This window comes from Mus caroli, unplaced genomic scaffold, assembly GCF_978045245.1.
Source record: "Mus caroli unplaced genomic scaffold, Mus_caroli_1 scaffold_9, whole genome shotgun sequence".
NCBI lineage: Eukaryota > Metazoa > Chordata > Mammalia > Rodentia > Muridae > Mus > Mus caroli.
In genome coordinates, this window is record NW_028227264.1 from 110,622,119 (window position 1) to 110,647,784 (window position 25,666).

At 41.9% G+C, this 25,666-nt stretch overlaps 1 protein-coding gene across 1 annotated transcript in view; it reads right to left on the reverse strand.

The window, feature by feature from the left end:
* Zdhhc17 (zDHHC palmitoyltransferase 17) overlaps positions 1–25,311 on the reverse strand; it is a 62,067-nt gene extending 36,756 nt beyond the window's left edge. Inside the window, exons 1-3 of the mRNA XM_085843148.1 lie at positions 25,118–25,311; positions 3,790–3,893; positions 606–728 (exon numbers count right to left, since the gene is read on the reverse strand). Coding sequence (XP_085699274.1) covers positions 606–728; positions 3,790–3,893; positions 25,118–25,210 — 320 coding nt within the window. The 5' untranslated portion in view covers positions 25,211–25,311. The remainder of the gene's footprint in view (positions 1–605; positions 729–3,789; positions 3,894–25,117) is intronic.
* Between the last annotated feature and the right edge of the window lie 355 nt (positions 25,312–25,666).

Below are 25,666 nucleotides of genomic sequence, written 5' to 3' on the forward strand. Positions count from 1 at the left end.
GTTTTAGACTGATATCCTCACCTGAAATATCTTCAGCCCAAGGTATCAAAGATTTACTAATAGACTCCTCTATCACTCAACTCTTATCCCTTTCTTATCAATGATAAACAGATTTATACTAAAAGACAGAAACCATTTATACTTAGAATGTGATATGTACTATATCACACAGCCCTGCCTGGTGTGGACGGTAAAAATGTCACCCACCACTGTTTTCCTCGCTGCTTTTCCCTTCTAGAATCCACACTAAGAATAAATCCCAGTCCCACTCTACCCTTAATAGCTATGTGATCACCCTTCCCTTATTAGCTATGTGATACTTGGCAGCATAGTCAAGCTTGCTACTTTGAGTTCCTCACTCATTTGTTATATCTCAACAATTATGGCAAAAGGAAATATGTATGGAAAAGTACTCTATAGGACTTTACCCTTGTAAGTCTTCAATATGTTAAACATGAGTTTTGGGGGTTCTTTTAGGTATACAGAATAAACACCATGAGAGCTACTGATTTGAGAAATTGTTAGTTCTTATGATAAGTAATTTCAATAATGTTATAGCAATAAAAAAACCAAAAGCCTATTAATGAAGAGCACAGAACACATACTTGACTAAATCTATTCTGTTATTGATGGCAGCCCAGTGAAGAAGTGTAACATTTTCTTTGTCTGGTTGCCGTACATCATAACCCGCTTCCACCAATTCTCGGCAGCGTTCATATATTCCATATCTGGAAAAGAGAACAGGTAATGGTCTCAGTAGTTATAGAACGTTTAAAGCTAAGCACAGTATTTTTGGAAGTACTGCTTTGGGGGGCAGTGGCGGGGAGGTGAGGGATAGGACAGGACACTCCGGGGTGGCCTTAAGGCCACAGCAACCTCCTGCCTCAGCTCCCAAGTTGCTAGAGTCACACTTGTGTGACTGGCTTAATGGTTCATTGTTATACTTACAAATTAAAACCACTTCAACAGCTTTTACTAACCCTTTTTTGCAACTCTAAAATATCTCATTTATAACAATGTAAAATTTCATGAGGTATAAGAAAAAAGATCTCAGAAAAAAACATAAATCAGCCAGTTCTTTATAACTTAGTTCATAAAACTATGCAGATTTAGAAATGACACATAAGTTAAAGAATGTTAAATTTTGTGAAAATAAGTAACAGGGAATGCACGAGACATTAGAGAATGTCATGAACCAACACTGTTTTATATGAACCCTAAGAGTCTCTATTTATAAATTTAGCTGATATTCCTGAAGGCAAATAAAACTTTTGTGTTAGGGGAGAAAGGGGGATGGGAAAGTCCTGTGATTTGGGTCAATCTATGACAAACCAGGGAGGGTCCCCTGGCAAGCTCCAGGAAGAGGCTCACATCTACCAAAGGGAGGCCAGTGACAAGTGAGCCTCATCACTGCACACCTAACTTACAGTTTGAAAGATGTGTTTTTATTACATCAGTGTTTGCCTGCATGGACATATATACACAGACACAGACACAAACCGAGTGTGTACTGTGACCTTGGCAGCCAAAGGAGAGCTTCGGGTTCCCTGGAACTCGAGCTACTGACAGTCATGAGCTATCACGTGGGTCCTGGGAATGAACCCAGTTCCTCTGAAAGAATGAGAATATTTTTCCCCTAAGAAGGTTTTCATTCATTAATATTTCCAGGTATAAAGTTGATTTATTAACTATTAGAAAGAAATTTTGTGAAAAAAAAAAGCCATAGTAAAAAAAATTAAGCCAAGCCAATAAGCCATATGACAATGGAGCTACTGATATTAATCTAACAGGAAAAGATAGAAAATTATATTAATTTTAATTGCATAAAAGAAAATATTTAAATTTCAAAAACATTATTTTAGTTTGCTTCTTGTTGCTGAGATTACATACTGACCAAAAGCAAGCTGGGAAGAGGGCACTTGAGCTTACGGCTACATCACATCCATCACTATAAAGGCAGGAACTCAGGCCAGAACCTGGAGGCAGGAACTAGATGAAGCACAGGCCATGGAGACATGCTGCTCACTAGCTTTGTGAAGAACAAGAGCTTTTAACCAATGAGCCACTTCTCCAGCCCCCAAAGTTAACAACGTTTCATTAATTTTTTGAAGTGTATTCTATCCATTGTGTACAAATGTATAAGTGTGTCACAGTGCAAGTCAGAGCACAGCTTACAGGAATCAACTCTCTCCCGTCACTCTCTGCGTCCTGGAGAAACCATCTAGCCAGTCTGACTGTGTGTGTATGTGGTAGGTACACACACACACACACACACACACACACGTACAGGCACTGCAGAGGGCAGAGGCCCAGGTCCCCTGGACTGCAGTCACAGCTATCGTGCTAAGAACCTATAGCAGCAGACTCTTGACCACGCACCTCTCCTGTCTCCACCACCTCCAACCTCTGCTGCCACTTAATTTAATTATGAGAAATCTCAAGTATAAACAAACAAACAAACAAACAAAAAAAACCAGAAAATAAGTCACCAAAACTCCATCAACAAGCTACATACTATCATTTTCTTAATCAAAATATTAAATCTCTGGAATTATAACACAAACATTAACTTATGTAAATTTGACAAACTGTACTACAACAATCTTTGTTTCTTTGGTTTTGTTTGATTTTGCTTTTTTCAGATTGGCCCTGACCTCACAAAATCCTCCAGTCTCTCCCTCTGCAAAGAGTGCTAGCTGAGCACTGAAGGTGTGTGCCACCACCCACCCAGACAATTTCTTCTTCACTTTATATCCTGCTCACTGCCCGCCTTCCAGTCACCCACCCCTCCCACAATCCTTCCCCACCCCCACCCCCTTGTCAAGTTCAAATTGCGGAGGATCCTCCATAGGGAAGGTTAACACAAAGAATGAGCAACAAGGAGACTCTAACAGCAAACACTAGAACTTCTGCTTGTATTGCCAGTGAACCTAACAGACAAGTATACTGTACACACATTCATAGAGCCCTCTTACTGTTGCCATTCCGGGTCCTATGACACTGCTCACTAGCTTTGTGAAGAACAAGAGCTTTTAACCAATGAGCCACTTCCACACACACACACCATTATGTATAATTAGTATATATCAGTATAGAAAAATATTTGGTAATAAAAACACTTAATAGAAAGAGAAGAATCAAAGGTGATCTTGCTCATCTGATAGTTTTCATGTGTCTCTAACTTGAATTAGTCAATGTGCTAGAAGAAAAGATTTTTAAAGTACCATGTTCTTATGTTTTATTTCCCCCATATGAAACTGCTCTGAAAGTTTGATACATTAAAATATGACTTTTCAGGCATTATATGGTGGTACACACCTTTGATTTCAGTACTCAGGAGGCAAAGGTATGAAGATCTCTGAGTTCAAGACCAGCCTGGTCTACATAGTAGCTTCCAGGCCAGCCAAGGTTTTGTTTTTGTTTTTCGACAGGGTTTCTCTGTGTAGCCCTGGCTGTCCTGGAACTGACTCTGTAGACCAGGCTGGCCTTGAACTCAGAGATCTGCCTGCCTCTGCCTCCCAAGTGCTGGGATTAAAGGCACCATGCCGGGTGCTTTTTTTTTTGGTTCAAAGGTACTTTTAAAGTTGGTAATGTTTTCTAGTTGTTTACATTCAATATTCTTAAAGCAAAATAATAAATTTCCACAGAACGGCAAGTACCAAAAGCTAACAGCTGGTGGGAATTTCAATAACTAACTAGAATACTGACATTTCCCCCAAGGCATTTGAATATGTAACTCAGATTTAGAAAAACAAAACCAAGAAAGAAAACAACCATAGAGAATCTTACTGTGTCGCCTTGACGATGTCCCATGTGCTATAGTCATCAATATGAGTTTTCCGGCCAAGAGGTTCTCCATAGCCATGGTTATAGTGGCTCTGTGGTTTGATTTCCTGTTAAAAAGAAAAAGCACATAAACAAGAGATGAAAACTACAGGAAATATTTTAGCACTTTTATTTTTGTGCTATTTGACACACATTCATTATTGAAGTAATTATGCTTAGAATCCATACTCTAGAGAAAAAGCATGGTCAAATACATCTACCACTTGTATACATCCCCCACACTAAAAAGCTCTGCGATTAGAAATTAGTGATGAATTGAAAGTGTCTCTTATACCATTCAACTCGAGGTTTTGAGAAAATCCCATTCTCTTGTGCCAACTACTCTCCAACTCTCCAACTCTAGACCAGCCTGAGCTCCAACACTGTCTCAGATAAACACTAGAACACGAATAAAGGGAAGAACTCACACGGGGTCTCAGAGGAAAACATGCAAGAGCACTCCTCTAAGCATGGTGCAGCACACCTTTAATCCCAGGCAGTCAAATCTTCCTGAGTTCAAGGCCAGCTGGCCTACATGTTAAGTTTTAAAACAGCCAGAGCTACATGTGTGAGACCCTATCTCAAAACCAAAACCAAAACAAAACAACAACAACAACAAAAAAAAAACCAAAAAGCAAAATCTTCTACTCTCAGGTACTAGCTTTTCCTAACCATTCTCGGTAAATAAGAAACTCTAACTGAATGTCTAACTGCCTGAATCCAGGCATGCATCCCATAACACTTCAGTCAACAACAGACGACGACACAAAGCTGTAGCTGTATGGAATTATCCTAGAGCCGATCATTTCTTATCGCCTGGTTATTTATCTCAGGACAGCTTCTAGGCACTCCATACATACACTGGCATTGGTGGGCGGCATCGTCACCTCTCTGATATCGGGCTGAGCTCTCTCTCCAGCGAGTCCTGCTAACCTCTATGCTCTGTCCATAGCTCCTTTTCCACAACCCCTCTAAACTTCTCAGCACTAGGCTTAAAATACAGCAGGGCAGAAACACGTGTCAAGGCAGTATCTGCAGCACAGCAGAGCCTCGCAGGACACCCGTGCCCTCTTTTTAAAGACAGTTTCACTGGATAGCCCCAGACTAACCTCAAACTCACAAGCATTAGCACTGGGCATGTACCACTAAAGGAAATAAAAGAATGGATGGGATTCTTTTTCTCATATTGAAAAACATTTTAATCCCAACACTAGGGAGGCAAAGGCTGTGGATCTCTGTGCATGTGAGGCCAGCCTGGTTTACATAACAAGTTCTAGGACAGCAAGAGTTTCATACACACTAGAGAGACCTTGGATCAAAAAACAAAACAAAACAACAACAAAAAAAACAAATCAAAAAAAAAAAAAAAAAAAAACCTAAACCCCTTTAACTAACTCATTAACATTTCTTCATTTCCTGAAGAGGATGTGAGTATTTCTAGCTACAGGACAATATTTGCAATATATTATTAACTACTTTCCCATGGCAATGGACATTATTAAAAATTCTCCCTACTAAAAATACCGTGTATGATGGTAGTAGTGGCACACCCTTTAATCTCAGCACTCTAAGGCAGAGGCGGGTGGATCTCTGTGAGTCTGAGGCCAGTCTGGTCCACAGAGTCAGTTTTAGGACAGCCAGGAAGGACTACATAGAATACCTATCTACAAAAAAAAATAATAATAAATAATTACTTAAAATAAGTGTTTGCCTACTGTATAATTTTTGAAAATGCCCTGTCCCCGTACTTGGGAGTAGAAGAACTTTCCTGGAGTCCTGAGACTCACTTAACATGTCTGAGTTAGAGTTGTACACACAAGATTACATAGTGCCAATCTTCTTACTTAAGGACAGCTGCCCCTTTCTAGCAGCACTGATTTGTGGCGTCAATGTATTTCTGACATTCTACAACTAACAGTCACACACATCAATCTTCTCCTGGGCTTCTCTGGTTTTGATATTTAGATTTAAATACAACTACAATCATTAGTGCTACTGACCAAATACTCCCACGTCTCAAGCACATAGACTCTACGACCCTGGCCAGCTGAAGGAGTATGTGTAAGTGAGAGGTTCCTATTTTTAACTGAATATGAACAACAAATATATGCCTCTCGCTTTCTTTGGGTCATAGACACTGGCAATGCTCTCAAGAGTAAAATAGTAATTCTGGGTCCAAAAGTAGCCCCTGCTTACCCTAAAGTGTGTGTGGATCATAAACCAGTAACACTTGAGCTGTCAACATTTCAGAGCTGAGACTTCAGCAGAACCTGTGTATCCTAAGGAATACAGTCATGAGAGCTATATATTTTGTGAAGTACCACACAGATAGATCTCTAGAAATCATCTTTATTTTAAAAAGATGGTTATAACTAATATATGGCCTTGCTAATTTATGTTCACAGATTTCTTATATAAGAAAACTTCCTTATTCTTATATAAGCAATAACTTCTTATGTATATATGAGTATCAATATAAGAATATCTTTGAACAGTCTAAAGAACAATCTAAATTTCCTAAAAATAGGTGGTACTGTTTTCTCATTTTCATGCCCAAGTACTAGCAAAAATTATCAAATTGCCTACACTAAACACTTTGCTAGACTGATTCTAATCAGCGATTATGTGGGGTTGGACTGCTTGCTGCAGGTCCTGAGGCAGATTACCTTAGACTACCTTAGCTCCCTAACTGCTTCTCTCTAGAGGAACCCCTGCTGGCCTTGCTCTGTACCCCCTCAGCACACCCCTCAGTCCATCCATGCCTCTGCCTCTATTACTCTCTCTCTATGATCACTTAGCATGTAAATGAGCAGACTCAGCAACCTTACAGAATCTTCCATGACCTGTTTACTTTTTTCTTCGACTTTAGTATTTACCATTCTCCTCTACCCACCCTACACATCTGTAAGCTGTGTACTCTAAAACCCTTGCTGTCTTATACCTTAGCTCGTGTTAGTCAGCCTACTTAGAAGATGTCCTCGGGCTTAGGCTTTGAAATTCTTCAAGTTCACAATCTGAGCATCACTTTAGCTCCCTGAGACACCCAGCTAGCTCCCCTCCTACCTGAGCTCCCATTCCTATGCAAACAAATCATTAGGCATTGTGTAAAGGAATTATGGTAGTTCACCATCTCTTTTGTAACAAACCTAGTGGCTTAAAGCAACACAAATTTGTTGTCTTAGGCTACTGGGTCAGAAATCCAAAACCATTGTTCCTGCTTGCTAAAGGCAAGAACGACTCCCCATCAGAGATCTTTAATATCGCTGAAGACTTTTTTTCATAGCCCAAGCTGCAGGGTTCACACTGTATTTTTCTCTCAGTTATGAATACCTATGGAGAGATTCAAGTACTTGCTTTCTCAACTGGGACATCCTGAGAGTTCTGACATCTACTCCCTCTACTTGAACAAACTTTAGTTACGCTCTTTTGAACACTGAGAAAATGTCTCACTAACCAGCCCAACCTGGCTTCAAACTTGTAAACCTTGAGCTGCTTCTCAAATGCTGGTGGTAGTACAAGCGCGAGCCACAGTGTTCAGTTGCGCCCCTTTCTTGACCTAGACTCCGGTCTTGCACAGCCCAAGTTTAGCAAGAATACTATTGGGTAAGTTGAGAGATAATTGCTTTAAATTCTTCAAAGAATCTTCTCGAGTTAAACTGTCTCTATATTGGGCAGGGTAGAGGTCATAAAGAGTTATGGGGTAGATTATAGCTACTTCCAGCAAGTTCAACCTCTCTCCTTAAATACACGAACCCTTGTCAGTCCCATGCTCAGCAGTGTGGTCCAGAAAAAAAAAAAATGCTCAGAGAAAGCAGTACCAACACCTACTCTACACAAGGGCATCCAGGGTAAGCACTGTCACTCTGAGATTAATCAGCACTGAGATACATAGCTCTCCTTCACTCGATGGTAAATGTATTTCACTGCACCAATAAATCACACAAAAATACTGCCCGTTTATTCTGTTTGATACTGTGCTAGTTAGATTTTTGTCAACTTAGGTAAGCACCTACTTACAGATAAAATGACTTGGTTTCTTGAACTTCATTATGAAACTGCCCTCCAGGTGGCAGCACCACTTTATACCTTCACTAACAATACAAAGGTTTTCCTCTCAGTGAGCTTAGATTTATCCGACTTCTTCCTCTGGAGACCTGAGAAACGCCAAACCTTCACACACTTCAGTTGCTATTTCCCTACAGCAAAACAAGGAAAGCTTGTCAAACTGGCCTGGGGACTTAGCAGCAGGAGGTCAGATTATCTTGACAAAGTGAGGATGCGTGCTTGACAGCAGATGGCTTAAGAAAGGATGGACAGAACATGGAACACCTACAACTCTTCTAGGGAAGTTTTGTTACTAATAAGAGCAGAAGCCAGAACAGAAAGGAGACCTAAGGAGAATAATAGTGTTTGGTTTGGTTTCAAAACTGGAGAGAGCCTTGTTTCCTCACTGGTAGAAACGGTGTGGTGAGGCCATGAATCGGTGGGCAAACAAGGCCCAGGAGTCAGTGTAGCTGTCATATGCAGCATCATATGTCAAATGCCAATGACAGAAATCAAAATCTGGATAAACTGACCTACATACTATATTTATGAACTAGAATATCCATCATAAAGTTGCCATTCTCCTCAAATTTGTGTGTGTGTGTGTGTGTGTGTTTAGTGCAATTTCTATCAAAATCCCTCAAGATTGTTTGTAGCTACAGACAAGGTTATTCTAAATTTATATAGGAAGACACCTGTTATCGTCTAAAAGTCAATTTTAAGAACTATTACGAAACAAAAGTTACCAACATCGCATGGGGCTGGCTTAGTTTTAGACACAAAAAGACTCCAGAAACAGAAAACAAAACAAAACAAACCCTAAAAATTAAAACCCATGTATTTCCTCAACTATTTTTTAACAATATAAAAGCAATTTAAGAAAAGAGTTTTCATTCGAGGCCAGCCAGGGCTACACAGAGAAACCCTGTCTCAAAAAAACAAAAACAAAAACAAAAGTTTTGGGAGATGAATGGGAATTCATAGGCAAAATTAAAAATTTTTTTAAAAGACCATTTTTTTTAAGATTTATTTATTTTATGTATGTGAATACACTGTCTTCAGACACACCAGAAGAGGGCATCAGATCTCATTACAGATAGCTGTGAACTACCATGTGGTTGCTGGGATTTGAACTCAGGACCTTGGAAAGAGCAGTCAGTGCTCTTAACCACTGAACCACCTCTCCAGCCCCAATCAACACAATTTTTCAAACTCAAGTTACATAAAAATCAACTCAAAACTTATTACAAAACTAAATGTTAAATATATATATATATATATATATATATATATATATATATATATAACCTTTAAAAAGGCCGTGAGACCAGGCATCTAAAAGCGAAAGAAATCAAAGGAAGAAGCACACTAGTCAACAACTTAATCTGGACCTTTGTTTTCTAGCCTGCAAAACTGGGGAAGGGCTCTCCACAAGTAAACCGTCTGGTCTGTGTTATTTATCCCAGCAGCCCTAGTAAACTAGTGCAGACAAGAGATACTTTACCAAAGATACAGGAATGAAGATATACACGAGAAAGGATATTTACTATCATCAGCCACTTCCCGAGTGGCAAACATCACAAACTACAGGGTGGGTTAGAAGTGTCCAAGGGTGTGGTTGCCATATCAGTCCTGTAATCCCATCACTCAGGACACTGATAGAGGAGATTGCGAGTTCCTGGTCAAAGTGGGCTGGCTACATAGGAGATGTTATCTAAGAAAGAAAAGGGGTGGGCATCAGGCTGAAAAGATAATTCCTCAGATAAAGTGATGACTTAAAGCCATATGGGTATGATAAACTTGTCTTTAATCCCCAACCCTTGAGAAACAAGGGGCAGGTTCTCCAGTAAGCTAGCTGGATGGTGAACTCCAGGGTCAGCAAGAGACTACCTCAAACTATCAGGCAGAGAGCAACCAAGAAAACCAGTATCAACGCACACACACACACATGCACACATACACACCACACACACACACACCACATTGGGGGGGATACACACACACACCACATTGGGGGGATACACACACACACACACACACACACACGGTGAGTGGGTCAGTCATAATTTAGTAGAATTGCCGTCTCCACATCTATTTTTAGGCTTGACATAAAATATCTGAAAACAAGTCCTACCTTGTCATCTCTGGCCTACTTAAAACTTCCCTAGAGTGACTGCAATATAGCTAGTTTGTTCTTTATTTCCTAATCTCAAATCAAACAACCCCACAGCTGTTAGCCATGATAAAACCTAACGGTCAGTTGTCAGTGCCCGTGTAAATGAGGCACTCACTCATCCGTGTGCGCTGTGGGGGCTAACAGACAGCTTGGCAGACAGAGGTGCTTGCTGGGTAAGCAGGGGAAGCTCACTTCAATCCCTGAAATCTGCTCAAGGGTGAGGAGACTCGGCTCTGTTAAGCTGTCCTCTGAACACGCGTGCTGTGTCACTATGCAAATCACGTGACAGCAAATCACACAGCAGGCCTGCCTGCACATCCAATAACTAAGCTTTGGCTAGCAAATCCACAGCCTTTCTTCCCCTTCCCCAGCAAGGTCAACACTGCCACCCTCGAGACCCTTCCTTCATAAAGGCACATCAAAAGTTGTCTCCTCTCTTTCCCTACTTCCAGTTCACCTTTAACCCCTCATCCTTACTGCAAATGTCTTCTATTTCTTGCACTCAGGTCTCAGCTTTTAACACATACCTGATCCTAACTCCACACCCCTGCACCCCTGCCAGCGCTCTTACAGAATGGTAACTTAACTGAATCACAAAAGAAATCCGAAAATCAGACTGGAAAGAAGCCAGAACAATGAGATAATAAAGCATCATCACCAAATACCAGTGAGGACCAGAGATTGTGTCACACATACTCAGCTGGCGGTAATGGAAAAGGCACAGCCACTCTGCAAAGAGCTCATTTCTTTTTTTTTTTTTTTTTTTTTTTTGGTTTTTCGAGACAGGGTTTTTCTGTATAGCCCTGGCTGTCCTGGAACTCACTTTGTAGACCAGGCTGGCCTCGAACTCGGAAATCCGCCTGCCTCTGCCTCCCGAGTGCTGGGATTAAAGGCGTGCGCCACCACGCCCGGCCAAGAGCTCATTTCTTAAAAACATTAATATACAGCCATGTGATCCAGTAACTGCATTAGAATAAAACTTTTGCTTGTGTAAATGCCTGTACATAAATATTTATAACTAAATACAAAAACTATAATATATATTGATATACATATATAGATATAGATATACTTTAACAAATATAATAACTAGAAGCTGGGAGCCCAGTTCATTTGCAGTATATGTATAAAATGGTCTATTCACACTATGGAACAGCAGTCAGTAATAAAAGGGAATGAACCACCAGGAGTACCTGACAAATCTCCAACAACTATGCTGCATGGGGGAAAAAAAAATCCTGTATGGCACATTCTAAACGATTCCACTCATGTACTACTTGTGTGTGTATATGTGTACGTGTGTATGAGTGTGTGGGTATGCATGGAGATGTGTGTATGTGTGTACATGTGTGTGCATGTATGGGTATGCATGGAGATGTGAGTATGGGTTCTGAGGCCTAAAGTTGACATGGGGTGTCTGCCTCAATTGCTCTCCATCTTTTTTCTTTTTTCTTTATTACTTTTATGTATGGCATCCTCAGAGGCCAAAAGAGGGTGCCAAATATCCTGGATGGAGTTACATGCACTTGCGAGCTACCCAATGGAGCTGGTGGGGACTGAGCTCTGGCCTTCTGGAAGAGCAGTGAATGATCTTAACCACAGTACTGTTTGAGACAGGGTCTCACTGAACCTGGAGCTCAGCATCTGGCTCGATTGGCTGGCAAGCTCTGAGAACCCTTTTCTTTCTGCCCCCCAGCTCCAGGGTTACACTTGCACATTGCTCAGACCAGCTTTCACGTGGGTCAAACTCAGGTCTTCATCCTTAAACGCATAAGCTTTTACCAACTAAGCAATTTCTCCATTCTCCAAAAGACGTTTGTGGAAAACGTAGAAAATGTAGAAAACCTACACAGATGGATGCTGTCCAATAGACCTGTGCAATATGAAGACGGCCCTCAGTTTGTGCTGTCAGAAGCAATAGTTGCTAGTCACATAACACTAATATACACTCACGATTTCAGCTTTATGACTGAAATGTGAATTTTTATTTTATCAACTCCATTTATTTCAAACAGTCTCATGTCACGGAGGCTGCTGCATAGGAAAATACAGTTCTAAACACAATAAAGGTAAGATTATTATGCTCTGAAATAAAATTATACCCAGACAGAGTTCAGGAAAACACTACAAATTCTAAACCTTATTGCCACTTACATGTTGACAAGAAAATAATTTTATCTAGCGTGTGCCCAAACACTGTCTCAGCAAAGGCCCCAACAGTGGAGGCGTTAAGATCCTGCATAGCTATACTATGGTATTCAAACATTCCAAATAAATTAATGTTTACAAATGATTCAAAATTAAACCTATAAATCACTGAAGAATGATGGACATTTACAATTTCAGGTAAGGTACATAGACAAACAAAATGTCAAAGTTAAATAAAAAAAAAAAAAAAGACCCAGAGAAAAGCAAGATCAACAAAGCAGCCATGTGCACTCATCTTGAAATGCAGAGGAAAACAATCTGGGGACAGAAGAGGCTCAGCAGGTAAGGAGCACACTGTCTCCTTACAGCAACTCACAAGTCCAGGGGCTCTGGCTCCAGGGGCCGGACACAGCTGAGCCCACATGCACAGCCCCCATCCCAACACACAACATATACACATCATTTGAAAAATAAGTAAATTTGTTAAAAATTAAATTAGTAATAGTAGCTAATTTTACTTCTAGGTACTATTCTGAACTTTACTTGGAGACTATAAACGGACAGCAGGGCTGCTTCAAGGTATGGCTGTGGGGAAGGCTTCTCTTATAGATGTAATAGAGAGGAAGAGCAGCCAGAGCATCTGGGAGAGTCCAGCAAAGAGAGACAGTAGTAACTAAACATGATCAGCAGACTGGACTAGGCCACGGCGTCAGGAACATGGGGAACATGAGGAAGACAAAGAAGAGACCAAGATCAAGGGCCAAGGGAGAGCCACAGGAAGAGGATAACCGACGTAGCTGGGTTATAAGGTGAAATACACAGCTTCGGAGTAAGCTCCTGAGCTGAGGAAGGGTCTGGTATGGCAGGAGGTGAGAAGAGCTACCTACTGGTGATGTGGACAAAGACAGGAGGCTAATAGGCACCCCAGAGAGGCATTTGTCCCTTCTGTCAGCAAGAAGGAAACTGACTGCTTTTTCAGAGGGGGACTGACATCACAGGTCCTGAGGAATGCTGGCTTTTGTCTATCAGAACTTTGGATAGTGGCATTTCCTTGAGAGCTGACATTGACGAAACATTGATCAAACATTAAAGATGCTACTGCAAACCACACCATTACTATCATGTGTCCCAGAGAGAACACCGCCAGCAGAACCACTTACGAAGCTTTTATCGTTTGAATTGGAGGATTATGGTACTTACAAGATCATCTATAGAGGTAGAGGCAGATTTAATTGGTTACTGTACTACTAAATTTTCATGGTCAGAGCTGGTCCCCACCCCATCACTGTTTTAACCTACAGCTGTCAATACCACCTATAAACCCCAAAACAACGGAATCTCCTTCCAAGCTACATTCCATGTGTTCCAATGCTGTCATTTTCTTGGCCATACTAGAAATTAGCTATAGTTTGAACATAACCAATAATCATACACCCTCAAATATTCTCTCAATGGATTGCTGACTAAAGTAAGGGCCTCCAAGTGTACAGTTATGTGTGAGGAACAAAGATAGCCATTTGCTGCTGCTGCTGCTGCTGCTGCTACTGCTGCTGCTACTACTACTATATACTACTACTACTACTACTATTTGCCAAAAGCAAAAGGCACCACTCACAGCAAAACAAAACCTCAATTTCAGCGTTTGAAAATGTTAAGCCCACATACAGCACTTAGTACATTAACTTAATCAACTCTATAAAGAATCATTAAAATGAAGGCTTTTCATTATCCTAGCATTTTCAGAGAAGAAAAATGGAGACACCCAAAATTAAAGTAATGTGCCCAAGTACAGAGTTTGTAGCAATGAGTGTGACAGTTGGAACACATCACTCCCTTACGTGAGGACACAGAGGTTTTAAAGCAGTACCAATTCTCCTTCCCTGATTAACCTCTGGTAAGCCCTGATTTAGTCTCCATTTCTATAGTTTTGTAATTTTTACTGTGTATACAGGGGCTGGAAGATGACTCTGGTGGTCAAGTATTGCTGCTTATACAAGCAAGAGTACCTAAATCTGGATCATCAACATTCTTTTTTTTTTTTAACTCAACAACATCAAAAATTTAAAATGCAGTTAGGGCTGGGAAATGCTCGGTCACTAAAATTCATGCCATGCAGTCATGACAGCCCAAGTTCAGATCCTCAGACCCACATAACAAAGGAGCATGAGTGCACTGGGGAGAGGAGGGTCAGAGACAGCCTGGCCTAAGCACTGAACTCATGCCAATGAGACCCTTCCTCAAAACACGAGGACAGTTCCTAAAAAACACCACATACAGCACATGCCAGCACACATACACATCTGAATACACACACACAATACTATCTGACCGAAATGGTTGCCTTTTAAAGGATTTTATAAAGTTTATTGTAAAAAACTTGCCAAATGCAAAAAACATCACAAGCTAGCTGGGCATAGTAGTGAATGCCTTTAATTAATCCCAGCTCTTGGACGGCAATGGCAGGCAGATAGATCTCGGTGAATTCGAGGCTAGCCTGGTCTATATAGTGAGTTCCAGGACAGCAGGGCTACATAGTAAGACCTGTCTCAGGAAATGCACATACACACACAAACACAAAACATCACACAGCAAATTAACTAGGCCCAGTGTATAGATGTCGATGAACTCTGCAGGTGGAGCAGTCACTCTGTGAAAGCTGCCTGTTTCACAGGGACTCAGTGCTCTCACTACTGACTATATTTTCATGCACTTGTCCACCACCAAAACCAAAGACTCCAGGCAGACTTAGATCTAGAGCAGCTAGTCTCTTCTCTGTCATAGCTCATTTCCATTCCTACACTCAGTCCTTCCTCATCCCAGTATTTAGCCCTTCTTGTTCTCATTTCTATATGTTATGCTGTACCCACATGTACCACTTGTTTACATATACACCTATACTGTTGGCTAGATCCTGCATATGAGAGAGAACATATGGGTTGTTTTCTGAGATTACATAAACTCACTTATTATTATACATTTTAAGTCCACCAAATTTCCTACAAATTTTGTGATTGTATTTTTCTTTAGAGCTCAGCAGTATTCTAGTTTATTAAGAACAGAGACAGGCTCTTATGTAACCCACACTGACTTGGCACACACTGTACTCAAGCTGGCCTCCAACTTCCAATAACAACTGGCCATATCCTCTGAGCTCCGATCTTACAGCACTCCTGAGCTACGCCATGCCTGGCCTGAGTACTGATTCTCTGCCCTGATGACTGCACAGATGACTGGGCTCATAGCTATAAAGAGCATACATAACACAGTACCTGCATACTGCTGCCCAAGGAACAAAATGTGAAGCCTGGTTTCTAGTTAGTGTATGTTCCGCAGTAAGCAAAAAAGACATGTTAGGGTGTCTTCAATGGTAATGGTAAACGTGCATCTGCTAAGATCCACAGGCTGTCCAACCCCAAGGCTGAGCCTTAGATAGTCAGTGTGGACTAAATGGCAATGGCACACTGATAGAAGCTGAAATGTTGTCAAAAGTACCTCTCTGTAGCTGCATGCTGATAACAGGGAAAATTACAAAGAAGTTGAGGAAAAAGGGATATAGGGATTTTCTGTACTTCCTGCTAAATTTTGTAAAATATAACTTAAGCCAAACCTAAAATAACTAAGAAAAAAAAACATAACACAATTAAAAACAGCACAGCTGAAAACACCTTGCAACCACAGCTGTCTAGTATCTACCAATCAATAATCAACTTTGTAACTCCATCTTTTCGATCACATTGAAACCTGGGTTGGTATGTAGTTCACTGCTTACCAGCAACTCTAACTTCCACATACATCAATTATCTCACTTGTAAACAGGCACACAAAGCAGTGGGAATGAAATAAACACATATGTAAACGTGTTTAGGATGCTTAGTGTTGGGATTTGGTCAGCTGTTATGTATTATAATGCTAAACTCTGTACCAAAAGGTCCAGACCTAATAGCGAATTCTCACTTTACAAGTTTTTGTTGTGCAAACCTTGGTCCTCAATTTAAAACTGTTGGTTAAGTAAAATTGGCTTTAGCTAAGTACAAGAAGGATTAGAGGTAGGTGGGTTTGGAGTTTCCTGGTTGGGGGTAGCAATGCGTGAGAGGAGAGAAGAATGCACCAAATGAGAAGAGGTACGTGCACACATGGCCAGGAGAAACAGCAAGTATTTTGGGGTAAACCTCTGGGGAGGTAACCAGGCCAGAAGTTAGAAAAGTAGCTTAGGGGTTAGCCCCCAGTAATTGTCCAAGCCACATAAAATAACCATAGTCAGAGTCTCATCTATTGGTAAGCTATAAGTTTACATTGGTTGTGCTTCACTTAGCTCAGTTACATGCCAGTGTTAGCAATTATCACTATAATTATTATTATGTTTCACACTGAGGTGATAACATTAACCTGGAACAATGCTTGTACATTAAATGTCAAATTAGTACCCTTCCTCTTTCTGTATATAACTTTGCCCAAGTATCAAAACAAGGATTGATGGGTGAAGAATGAAATGGAAGGGCACTTATAAGAATCCCCTTGAAACTCTTTTAAAACAAATATAGCACAAACCCATATTGCAAGGAATTCTGTAGGGAAGCAGGTTATTGTGGGAAAGCTCCCTTTCAGATTTGAGTGCACACATATATTCTTCATCTGACCCAGGTGCCCATGAACACAGCTCTGACAAAGTTAAGATATGAGATAAAGAACTTTCAATATGTTGAAATGTTAACATAAATTTCTTGGAGTTTCTATGCTTCTTCTTCTGAATTAGATAGAGGTTTACAATCTGAGTTTACAATCAGCTGCTACAGGAACACGCATGCATACTGCTTACAGCTGCTTTCACAGTCCAGCAATTACTATGGTAACTGTACTGCCTGAAATTTTGAAAAAATACTATAACTATGTGGCACTGCATAAAAAGGTTTACAAATTCCCAGTCTAGGTTATTCATAACACATACCACCCAGTCGATCATTAGAAATTGTATTATGCAGTTAGCACAACTAAGTTATGCTACCATCTCTTAGAATATGCTTGTAAAAGATAACTGACAGCTGGACAGAAAGAGATCGCAATGTGTAAGTCAGACATGGATTTGTCTGCCCGGACATTCCTCCCCAGCTCCAGTCATGTCGTCCTAACCAGCAACTGCTACACTGGGGGCTTAAGCAGGCCCAGAAACTAAATCTGAGACATTCAACCCTACTTTCCAGTGTGGAGAGAGACCACTCCCTCTCCTCTCTACTGAGGTGGTCTGGGCAGTTTGGCCAAAAGATAAAAATAAATAAACCTGGCTCCCGTGTCTCTATCACATAGAGAGAAGAAAGCTGCTCTCCAGTAGGAGAGCACACAGCTGAAAGCAAGAGAGGTGAGAGCGAGTCTCTGCCCAGGCTGTGGCTGTCCTTCAGTGAGACTGCGCCTGACATGACCTTGTGGGGTGTCTGAAACAGTAAATCAAATGTTCCCTTACACAGCTAAGTTTTAAGTTGTGGACATTTGTAAGCAGAAGTTTCTAATACAAAGTCAGAGCAACTCCATATTCAGTGTAAAAACGACATTTTTTTCCCCTATGAAAATAGGGAAATCACAATCACATTAGTTTTGTTCATCTCTCATCAAATCCTTCATAAGTTAGAAAGTGGCCATAATCAGAAAATCATTCACTTGTGGTTTTTTTTCCCCTAGAATATGGCAACGATTAAAAACATAAGCCATTTGGCATATATAATCCTTCAGTCCCACTTAGCCCTCCATCCCATCTCACCAACACATGAGGGGTACTCAGAAGTCCATGGGGAAGTACTCTGGCTTACCAAAGAAATACTCTAGCTGGCATGTATGTATTAACTCTAAAGAAAGCAGAATTCATTTGGAAAGGTTTTTTTTTTCCTTTTTTCTTAGTTTTTAATTTTTGGTGGTACTAATTTAGGCAACTGGTGTAGCAATTCTTCCACACAGAAAAGAAATATACAGTTTAACCCTTTGCAGTCCAAGGTACTGCCTTGCTTGCAGGTATTTCCTTTCTCAGAAGGCTGAGGGTTCACTGTACTTTGTCCAACTGAGTCACGCACGAATAAGTCTTTTTTAGTGAAACTGTAAAAGAAGGTATTGTCCTAGAACCGGATAAATAAGCCACTGCGTGGGAATTGTTACTCATATACTATAAATATATCATCCTGAAACATGACCTTCACAACTCAAAATTAAGACACTTGATTATTTACTCTTAAACTTTCCACCTGCAACATTTAATAGTAATATAAGGGTATGGTGCTTTTAAAGAGAACTTATGCATCTTAACATTAAAACACCTTTGTGACTGACACGGAGATAGATCATTTGGAGCTCTGTGTAAAGCACACTATATTTAATATATCTTTAAATTTTTTGCTACATTAATTCAGTATTTGGCGGGGGGGGGGGAGAATGTGGGGAGTGCCACAGCCCTCTGCTGCAGGACAATTTCAGGAGTTAGCTCTCTCCTTGCACCACGTGGGTCCCTGGGACTGAACTCAGAGTAGGTGCCTTTACTTGCTCAGCCTTAACTGTCCCACCACAGCACCCTCAATAAATTCTAATAGCCTACAATCCATTCTTTAATACACACACACAAACACACAATGTCACTCATCTTCATCCATCCTGAAATATCTCAGAACCTACAGCCTTCTGTTTCACAACGTGTTACTTCATACACTTCATCACTCTGGTTTCAAGTCTGTCACAAAGTCATACTCAGATGTTCTACAAACACTGCTTAAGTCCATAAACTAACGCAAACGAGCTTATCATGGAAGAAGTCCTCACCTATCCTCGAGACAGCCAGTATTATTTACTGCGGTCATCAGTCTGTGATCTCTAAGCTAACACACACACAAACACATAAACAAACTGTTGCTCAATTTGAGATGTTGTCTATTATTACAATAGCTAAGATCTACTTTATCAATGGCTAGACACAGAACTTTGCATGAATTAGCTTGCTTAGTTATTACAATAATCTCATACTATTCTAACTTGGTGTTGGCTTAGAACACAAGAGTTGAGAAGTTTGCCCAGGTCATACATCTAGTGATTAGCAGAACTGAGATCTGAATACAGCACCCTAAGATCATTCATTGCTCACACCTACGGTTTCTATCTACATACTCAAGTTCACTCTTAATACTTTTCAGATAATTCCCACAAATTATTATGAGGAGCATTTGGGTGTTCTACTTTCATTTCTGTTGCTTTGATAGAATGCCCCGACAAAAAGACATCTTAGGGAAGAGGTTTATTATAGCTTGTGATTCCAGGCTACAGTCAGCTGTAACAGGGAAGTCAAGAAATAGGGAACTTGAAGCCACCGGTGACATGCGCAGTCAGAGCAGAGAATGGACGCACGTGTACCCACCTGCCCACTGCTCGACTTACTTCATAGGCCCAGGACCCACTTCCAGGCTGGGTCTTCCTACATCAATTAACACAGTCAAGACAACCCTGCAAAGCCAACCTAAACTGGACAGTTCCTCAGGGAGACTCCCTTTAGGGGAACTCTACCTGTGTCAACATGACAATTTAAATAAACCACACCCTGGACCTATAACCCAGGTACTTTAGGAGGGAGGGAGGGGCAGAGGAATCCACAACTCTAGGCCATCCAACACTATATAGGGAACTAGACGCCAGCCCAGGCTACATGAGACCCTATTTTAACAACAAATGACATTAAGTTTGGAAAAAATACAGGACAGAAAAATGACATTTTCCCCCTCAAAGTAAAAAATTTGGTTCTACTATTTTTTTCAACTTTGGATTTATTGTACTCCATAAAGTCACCAACCTTATTTTCATTTTATATTAATGTAGTTGTTATTATGTCTTTAAAATCTAAATTACAATTATAATTTATAGCATTTTTGCTTCAATTTAAAAAAAAAAAAAAAGAGGCTGGAAAACTAGCTCAGTTGAGAATACTTGCTGATCTTCCAGAGGCCCCATGATCAGTTCCAAACTCATAAGTGCCCAGCGAGAAGGGCTCTGTTCCTCTCATCTGGCCTCCTTAAGCATGCACACACACTGACACAAACAAACAATAAAAATAAGTCTTTTTTTTTTTTTTTTGAAACAGGGTCTGTCTTCATAACTCTGGTTGTTCTGAACCCTGTAGACCAGGCGGCCTCAAACTCAAGAGATCACCTGCCTAGTGCTGGATTTAAAGGTGTGTACTACCACGCCCAATTAAAAAAAAAATCCTAAAAAGAAAAAAGGTACCCTAAGGCATACTATCTAATGTCTGCAAACAAGAGCCTGATGACAGAGCGGCCAGTGATCTAACAGAAGAAAATCCTGTCTGCAGACATTAGTTTATACACATAAACAAAATGCATCACTGATAAAGCTTGAAAAGGAGACTTTAGGAAGAAAGGCTTTGAGACGGCAGGTACAGTTACACTTTACTTCACCATTCAACAGAGCCAAAGCATGAGAAAAGAAAATGGATAAAGACAAATATAAAATAAAGTGACACCAATTAAAAGACACGAACAGGCATGCATGCACACACGCACACAGTGGTCGGGGATGGTGGAAGCGGGAAGATGCAGTACCACGTTTTGTAAATGAGGGAAGAAGTGGAGATAAAAGTAAGAGCCCAGGAAATGCAGGCAATCCAGTCCAGTTATGTCAGATTCCTGACACATGGAGCTCCAACGATGGATACCCTGGCAGAAGGGTTTGTGATTTCCTTCTACTGAAGTGCGGAGCTGATCTGCTGAAGCCTGGCTACTGTAAAACAAGAGGCTGCTGGACTGCAAACCACCATATGGTCTGTATCCCTCCTCCCAGTCTTCTAACGGGTTATTCCAAGTGCTGGGAACCTGACATGGCGAGCAGGCTACTGCTCCATGCAGCACTGATGTGGTTTGGCTCCGTCAAGTTACTCAGATAGTCTGAAATATTACTTTGTGCATAGCAGTTAAATGTTCAAGTTAATTATCCTACCCACCCCCCCCAAAAAAAAAAACAAACCACAACTTCAATCAGAACATCAGAGTTCAAAGAAATCGTGGAGACCATCTAATCTATAATCTAGCCTCTTTATCTAAAGAGCAAAGAAACTAAAAGTAGCTAAGCTTCTGCTAACTCAGGGTTACAGAGCCAGGACCAGCACCGGAATCCCCCCATGGCCAGTTTATCTATTTCCAAATAGCCTTTAATCCTTCCTCCGTGATAAAATGAATTAGCACCTATTTCAACAGAGTAACGGTAACATCAACTTCCCTTTCAGCATTCACAACGCGATAGGCCACGGGCTTGTCAGTCCTAATGTGCCGGCTGACTTTCAAACAGTAGCTTATAGCTTATCTAACCCTAACACTCACAACAACTCTACAAGGTAAGTAAATAGCAAACCAACTTTACAATCGAGGAAAAGAAAACTTGCCTTCGATGACAGAAACAGCAAAACCCACATTTAAAAAGAATAGTGCTAAAAAAAAAAAAAAGAATAAACAAAAAATTTAAAAAAAGAATAGTGCTTCTCCTTGACCTTACACACACACACACACACATACAAACACACACACAAACATAAACACATACACACACGCACACACACAGAGTTCTGAATTCAGTACCACACCTGGTCCAAATCCAAAAAACAAGTATTTATATGACTCACTAAATGAATGGCATTTCATTTAAAAAGTAAGATTTTTCTTACCAAAAATACCTCTAAAAATGTTTCATTGCCCATGTAACTGCATATCTGTCTTAAAAGGGTTTAGTGGTGGGCAGTTTGCATACAAATCAATGAATGAATTAGCAATATCTGATTCTAACCACCTATCTAGACACCTATCTAACCTTGGAGGGGCACAGTCTTGCGGTGTAGCTCTCCCTAGCTCTTGTTTCACCTCCTCAGGCATGTTTATTACAGGTGTATTTGCATGTTTGCTAGCAGCTAAACTCTCTTACCCTACAAATAATTTATCCGTCTAACAAATACTTAGAAAATATCTTTTGTGACAGTATTAAATCCAAAGAAAAAAGTAAAACGAAACTTTTCTACAAAATGTAAATCCAATAAATTAAAAAAACACGTAAATTGGGTGGTGGTGGCGATGGTGGTGCACTCCTTTAATCCCAGCACTTGGGAGGCAGAGGCAGGCAGATCTTTGTGAGTTCAAGGCCAGCCTGGTCTCCAAAGTGAGTTCTCTGACAGCTAGGGCTACACAGAGAAACCCTGTCTCACCGGCCCTGGGGAAAAAAAAAAAAAAAAAACCCTCAATACATATAAATTTCTAAATTACTCAAAAAGAAAGCATCACTTCTTCTGATAGTGAGAGTGGAAAGATGCCCTTACCAGAGCCCCTAAAATGTGTTCATTGATGAATTTTGACATATATTCCCGTACGGTTAAACAAAGTCTGGAAACATCGATAGTTTCTGATGAAGAAATAGAAAAAAAGCTTTAAGAAGTTTTTACTTTCTATCATTTAATTAGTGAGGATTCCAAATTAGAATCCAGGACTAGGGATGAGGTGCTGGTAACAGGGGCTTGCCTAGTATACACAAAGCTCTGGGTTCAAACCCCAGCACTGCATAAACTGGGTGTTGTGGCACATAGCTGATCCAAGGTAAGAGAATTAGAAATTCAAGGTCATTCTCAGATACAAAGGGAGTTGAAGGCTACAAGACACCACGCCTGGGAGAGAAAGAAGAAGAGCAGGAAGGGATGGAGATAAATAAAACAGAAGCTGAGACAGAAAGGTAACCCAGTCAGTCTGACACAAAAGCCTGGGCTCTCCATTAGCTCCTTAATGGGCCATTAGTTAAGCAGCATCATTATCATCATCATCATCCCAACTTCACACACTCTAGACAAACAGCATGCCCTGTTCTGCTCCTAACACACTGTAAGGAATAAATCAGGTCTACCGCAGGAGCAATTAACTAACCACAGAAAATGATGACTATTCCAGCCAGTCCCCAACGTTCCAGAACTTACTTACTAGACCTAGTGCTTACTTGGTAAAAGAAATCTCTATCTTACCAATTTCAACTCTGAGCAATAGGGAAGTTGATTTTCTAGTAAGATACCATCTGTTAAATAACAGACTGATGACACCTTAAGTTCAAGCTCTCTATATGCCAAGCAATCTCTAGATTTACTAATAGGTTAAGAAAAACAACAACTGTTTTGAGACACAGTGCCCCTATGCAGCCCTGGCTGGCCTGGAACTTGCTATGTGGATTAGTCTAACTTCAAACCCAGAGACATTCCTGACTCGCAAGTACTGGGTGTGAATGACCACACCCTGCAAAATTCTGTTTAGGGCAACAAACAGCATACACTTTTACAAAGAGGAAAGGTTTTTTTTGTTTTGTTTTGTGTATAGTTTGGTCTCACTGAGCCACAAGCTGGCCTCCAACTCATTATAACGCTCAAAGATAGCTTTGGACTCCTAATCCGTCTCCCTCCACCTCCAAACATCCACTGAGTGCCACAGTACACTAAAATAATAAGACACTTTTAAGTGCTTGAAATATACCCACAGGAACCGATGAGCAGAAATATTCCTTAGCCCCAATTACAACACAACATCTGAAAACTTTCTGGACATATTTTTAGGACCTTGGTGGTGTAAACCAAAAGAAATCTCTCTAGTGCCGATTCTAAGTTTATTGCCACTTTAATTTTTCAGAAAGTTTCTTCTTACTGCATAGCTGTGTCAGAAACCCAAAACAGCCTTTTCTAATGAGACTTCTCTCAGCATATATTTCTAAGAAACTGTCTCAGTTTGTGTGTGTGTGTATGATCAAGTTAAGAGATAATGGGGTATTAATACGAAAGTGGTCCTTTGTATTCACAATTTAAAACAAACAAACAAACAAACAAAAAGCAAGACACAAAAGCCAGGAAGAAATAAAATCAATCAAATGCAAAGTAACCACGTTTATTCACCTTGTGGTGAACACCACGGATCTGGGCACCATTCTCAACCTCAAAACCTGAGTTTCTGCAGGCAGCAGCGCTACACTTTCCTGCCCTCCCCGCATCTCACCGTGCACTAATAATAATAATAACAAACCTGGATACACAAAGAAATGCTTCCAGGCCTTCACTAAACACAAACTCAGCTACAAACTGGGAGGTAAACAACGGGCAGAACTTGACGGCTCCGGCACAGAAAACTGTTCCCGTCCAGGAGATACAAAAGAAAAAACGGTAGGAAACGTGTTGCGCTGTCTACCCTCCCTGACAGTCCCCAAACAGCGCTACTTTGTGACAAGCTAATGGGTGCGTGGGTTTATTCGCCAAAGTTCAGACCCTCTCTCTTTTTGTTTTTTGTTGGGTTTTCTTTTCTTTTCTTTTTAATAGCCTAAGGGCAAACACACCCCGAAATTCGCCGCGGCGAGCTGGTTGCTATGGCATAATCTGGAAGGCCATCACTTTGCCCAGGAAAACTACGATCCCCGGGGGGAACGAATGAACTGATGGGAAGGGTCGTGTCGTCCGCCACCAAGAAAGAGGGGACGAGGAGAGAGAAAAACCAAAAAGCAGATCGGCTTCCTCCCCTGCCTGGGGAGGCTTGGAGCGAGACCAGGGGCTCCGGCCGAGGTTCCAAAGTGTCAGCAGGCCCCCGTCGCCCCTGGACCCGCAGGCAGCGCGGCGACACCACAGGACCATCGCCATCCCCACCTCTGTCCTCCAGGCACCGCCAGGGACGGCGTCCCAGAGCCCGCCCCGGCCGGGCCCGCCCCGCTATCTCCTCCCCCGTTATCCGCTCGCTCGCCGCCGCGCTCGGGCCTGGACTCGCTTTCTTCAGCCTCCCCCGGGGTCCCGCCACAGGTCACCGCGCCGGACGCCTCGGACGCCGCCCCGGGCGAGGCTGAGGGAGCGAGGCCGCGGGACCGCAGGGTCCGGGGAAGGCGCTGGGCGCCGTCCCTCACCTCCGGGTGGAGAAGGGGCACGCAGCCCGTTTCGGTCTCGTACTCATCCGGGCCGTCCGCCATCTTGGTGTTAAATCCCTCCTCCCGCTGCATGCTGGGAGAAAGCGTTTCAGCCTCGCGGGGCTCGGCAAGGCGGAGGGCGAGCGCGAGGGCGAGCGCGAGCCCGGATGAGGGCGACGCGGCGCCACCGCCACCGCCGCCACCTCCTCTTCTTCCCTCCGAGCCCCCGGGACGCCCCCTCAGCCCCTCCCGCCGCGGAGGGCGCGGGTCCCGATGCGCGTGCGCCGGCCCGGCCCGACCCGGCCCCGGGCTGGAGTGTGCTCTCTGCTGCACTGCGCTGGGGCAGCGGACCGCGCTGGGCGTGGGCGCCGCGGCCCGGGGGCGGGTCCCGGTCGGAGGCCGATGCTGCTGCTGCTGCTGCTGCTGCTGCTCCTCGGCTCCGGCCACCCGGGAAAGGCCGCTCGCGACACAAGACGGAGATCCAGAGCCGCGCAGGGCAGGGTCCCGAGCCTTCCAAAGGGCTGGAAGGGCTTAGGGTGTGACCCCCGG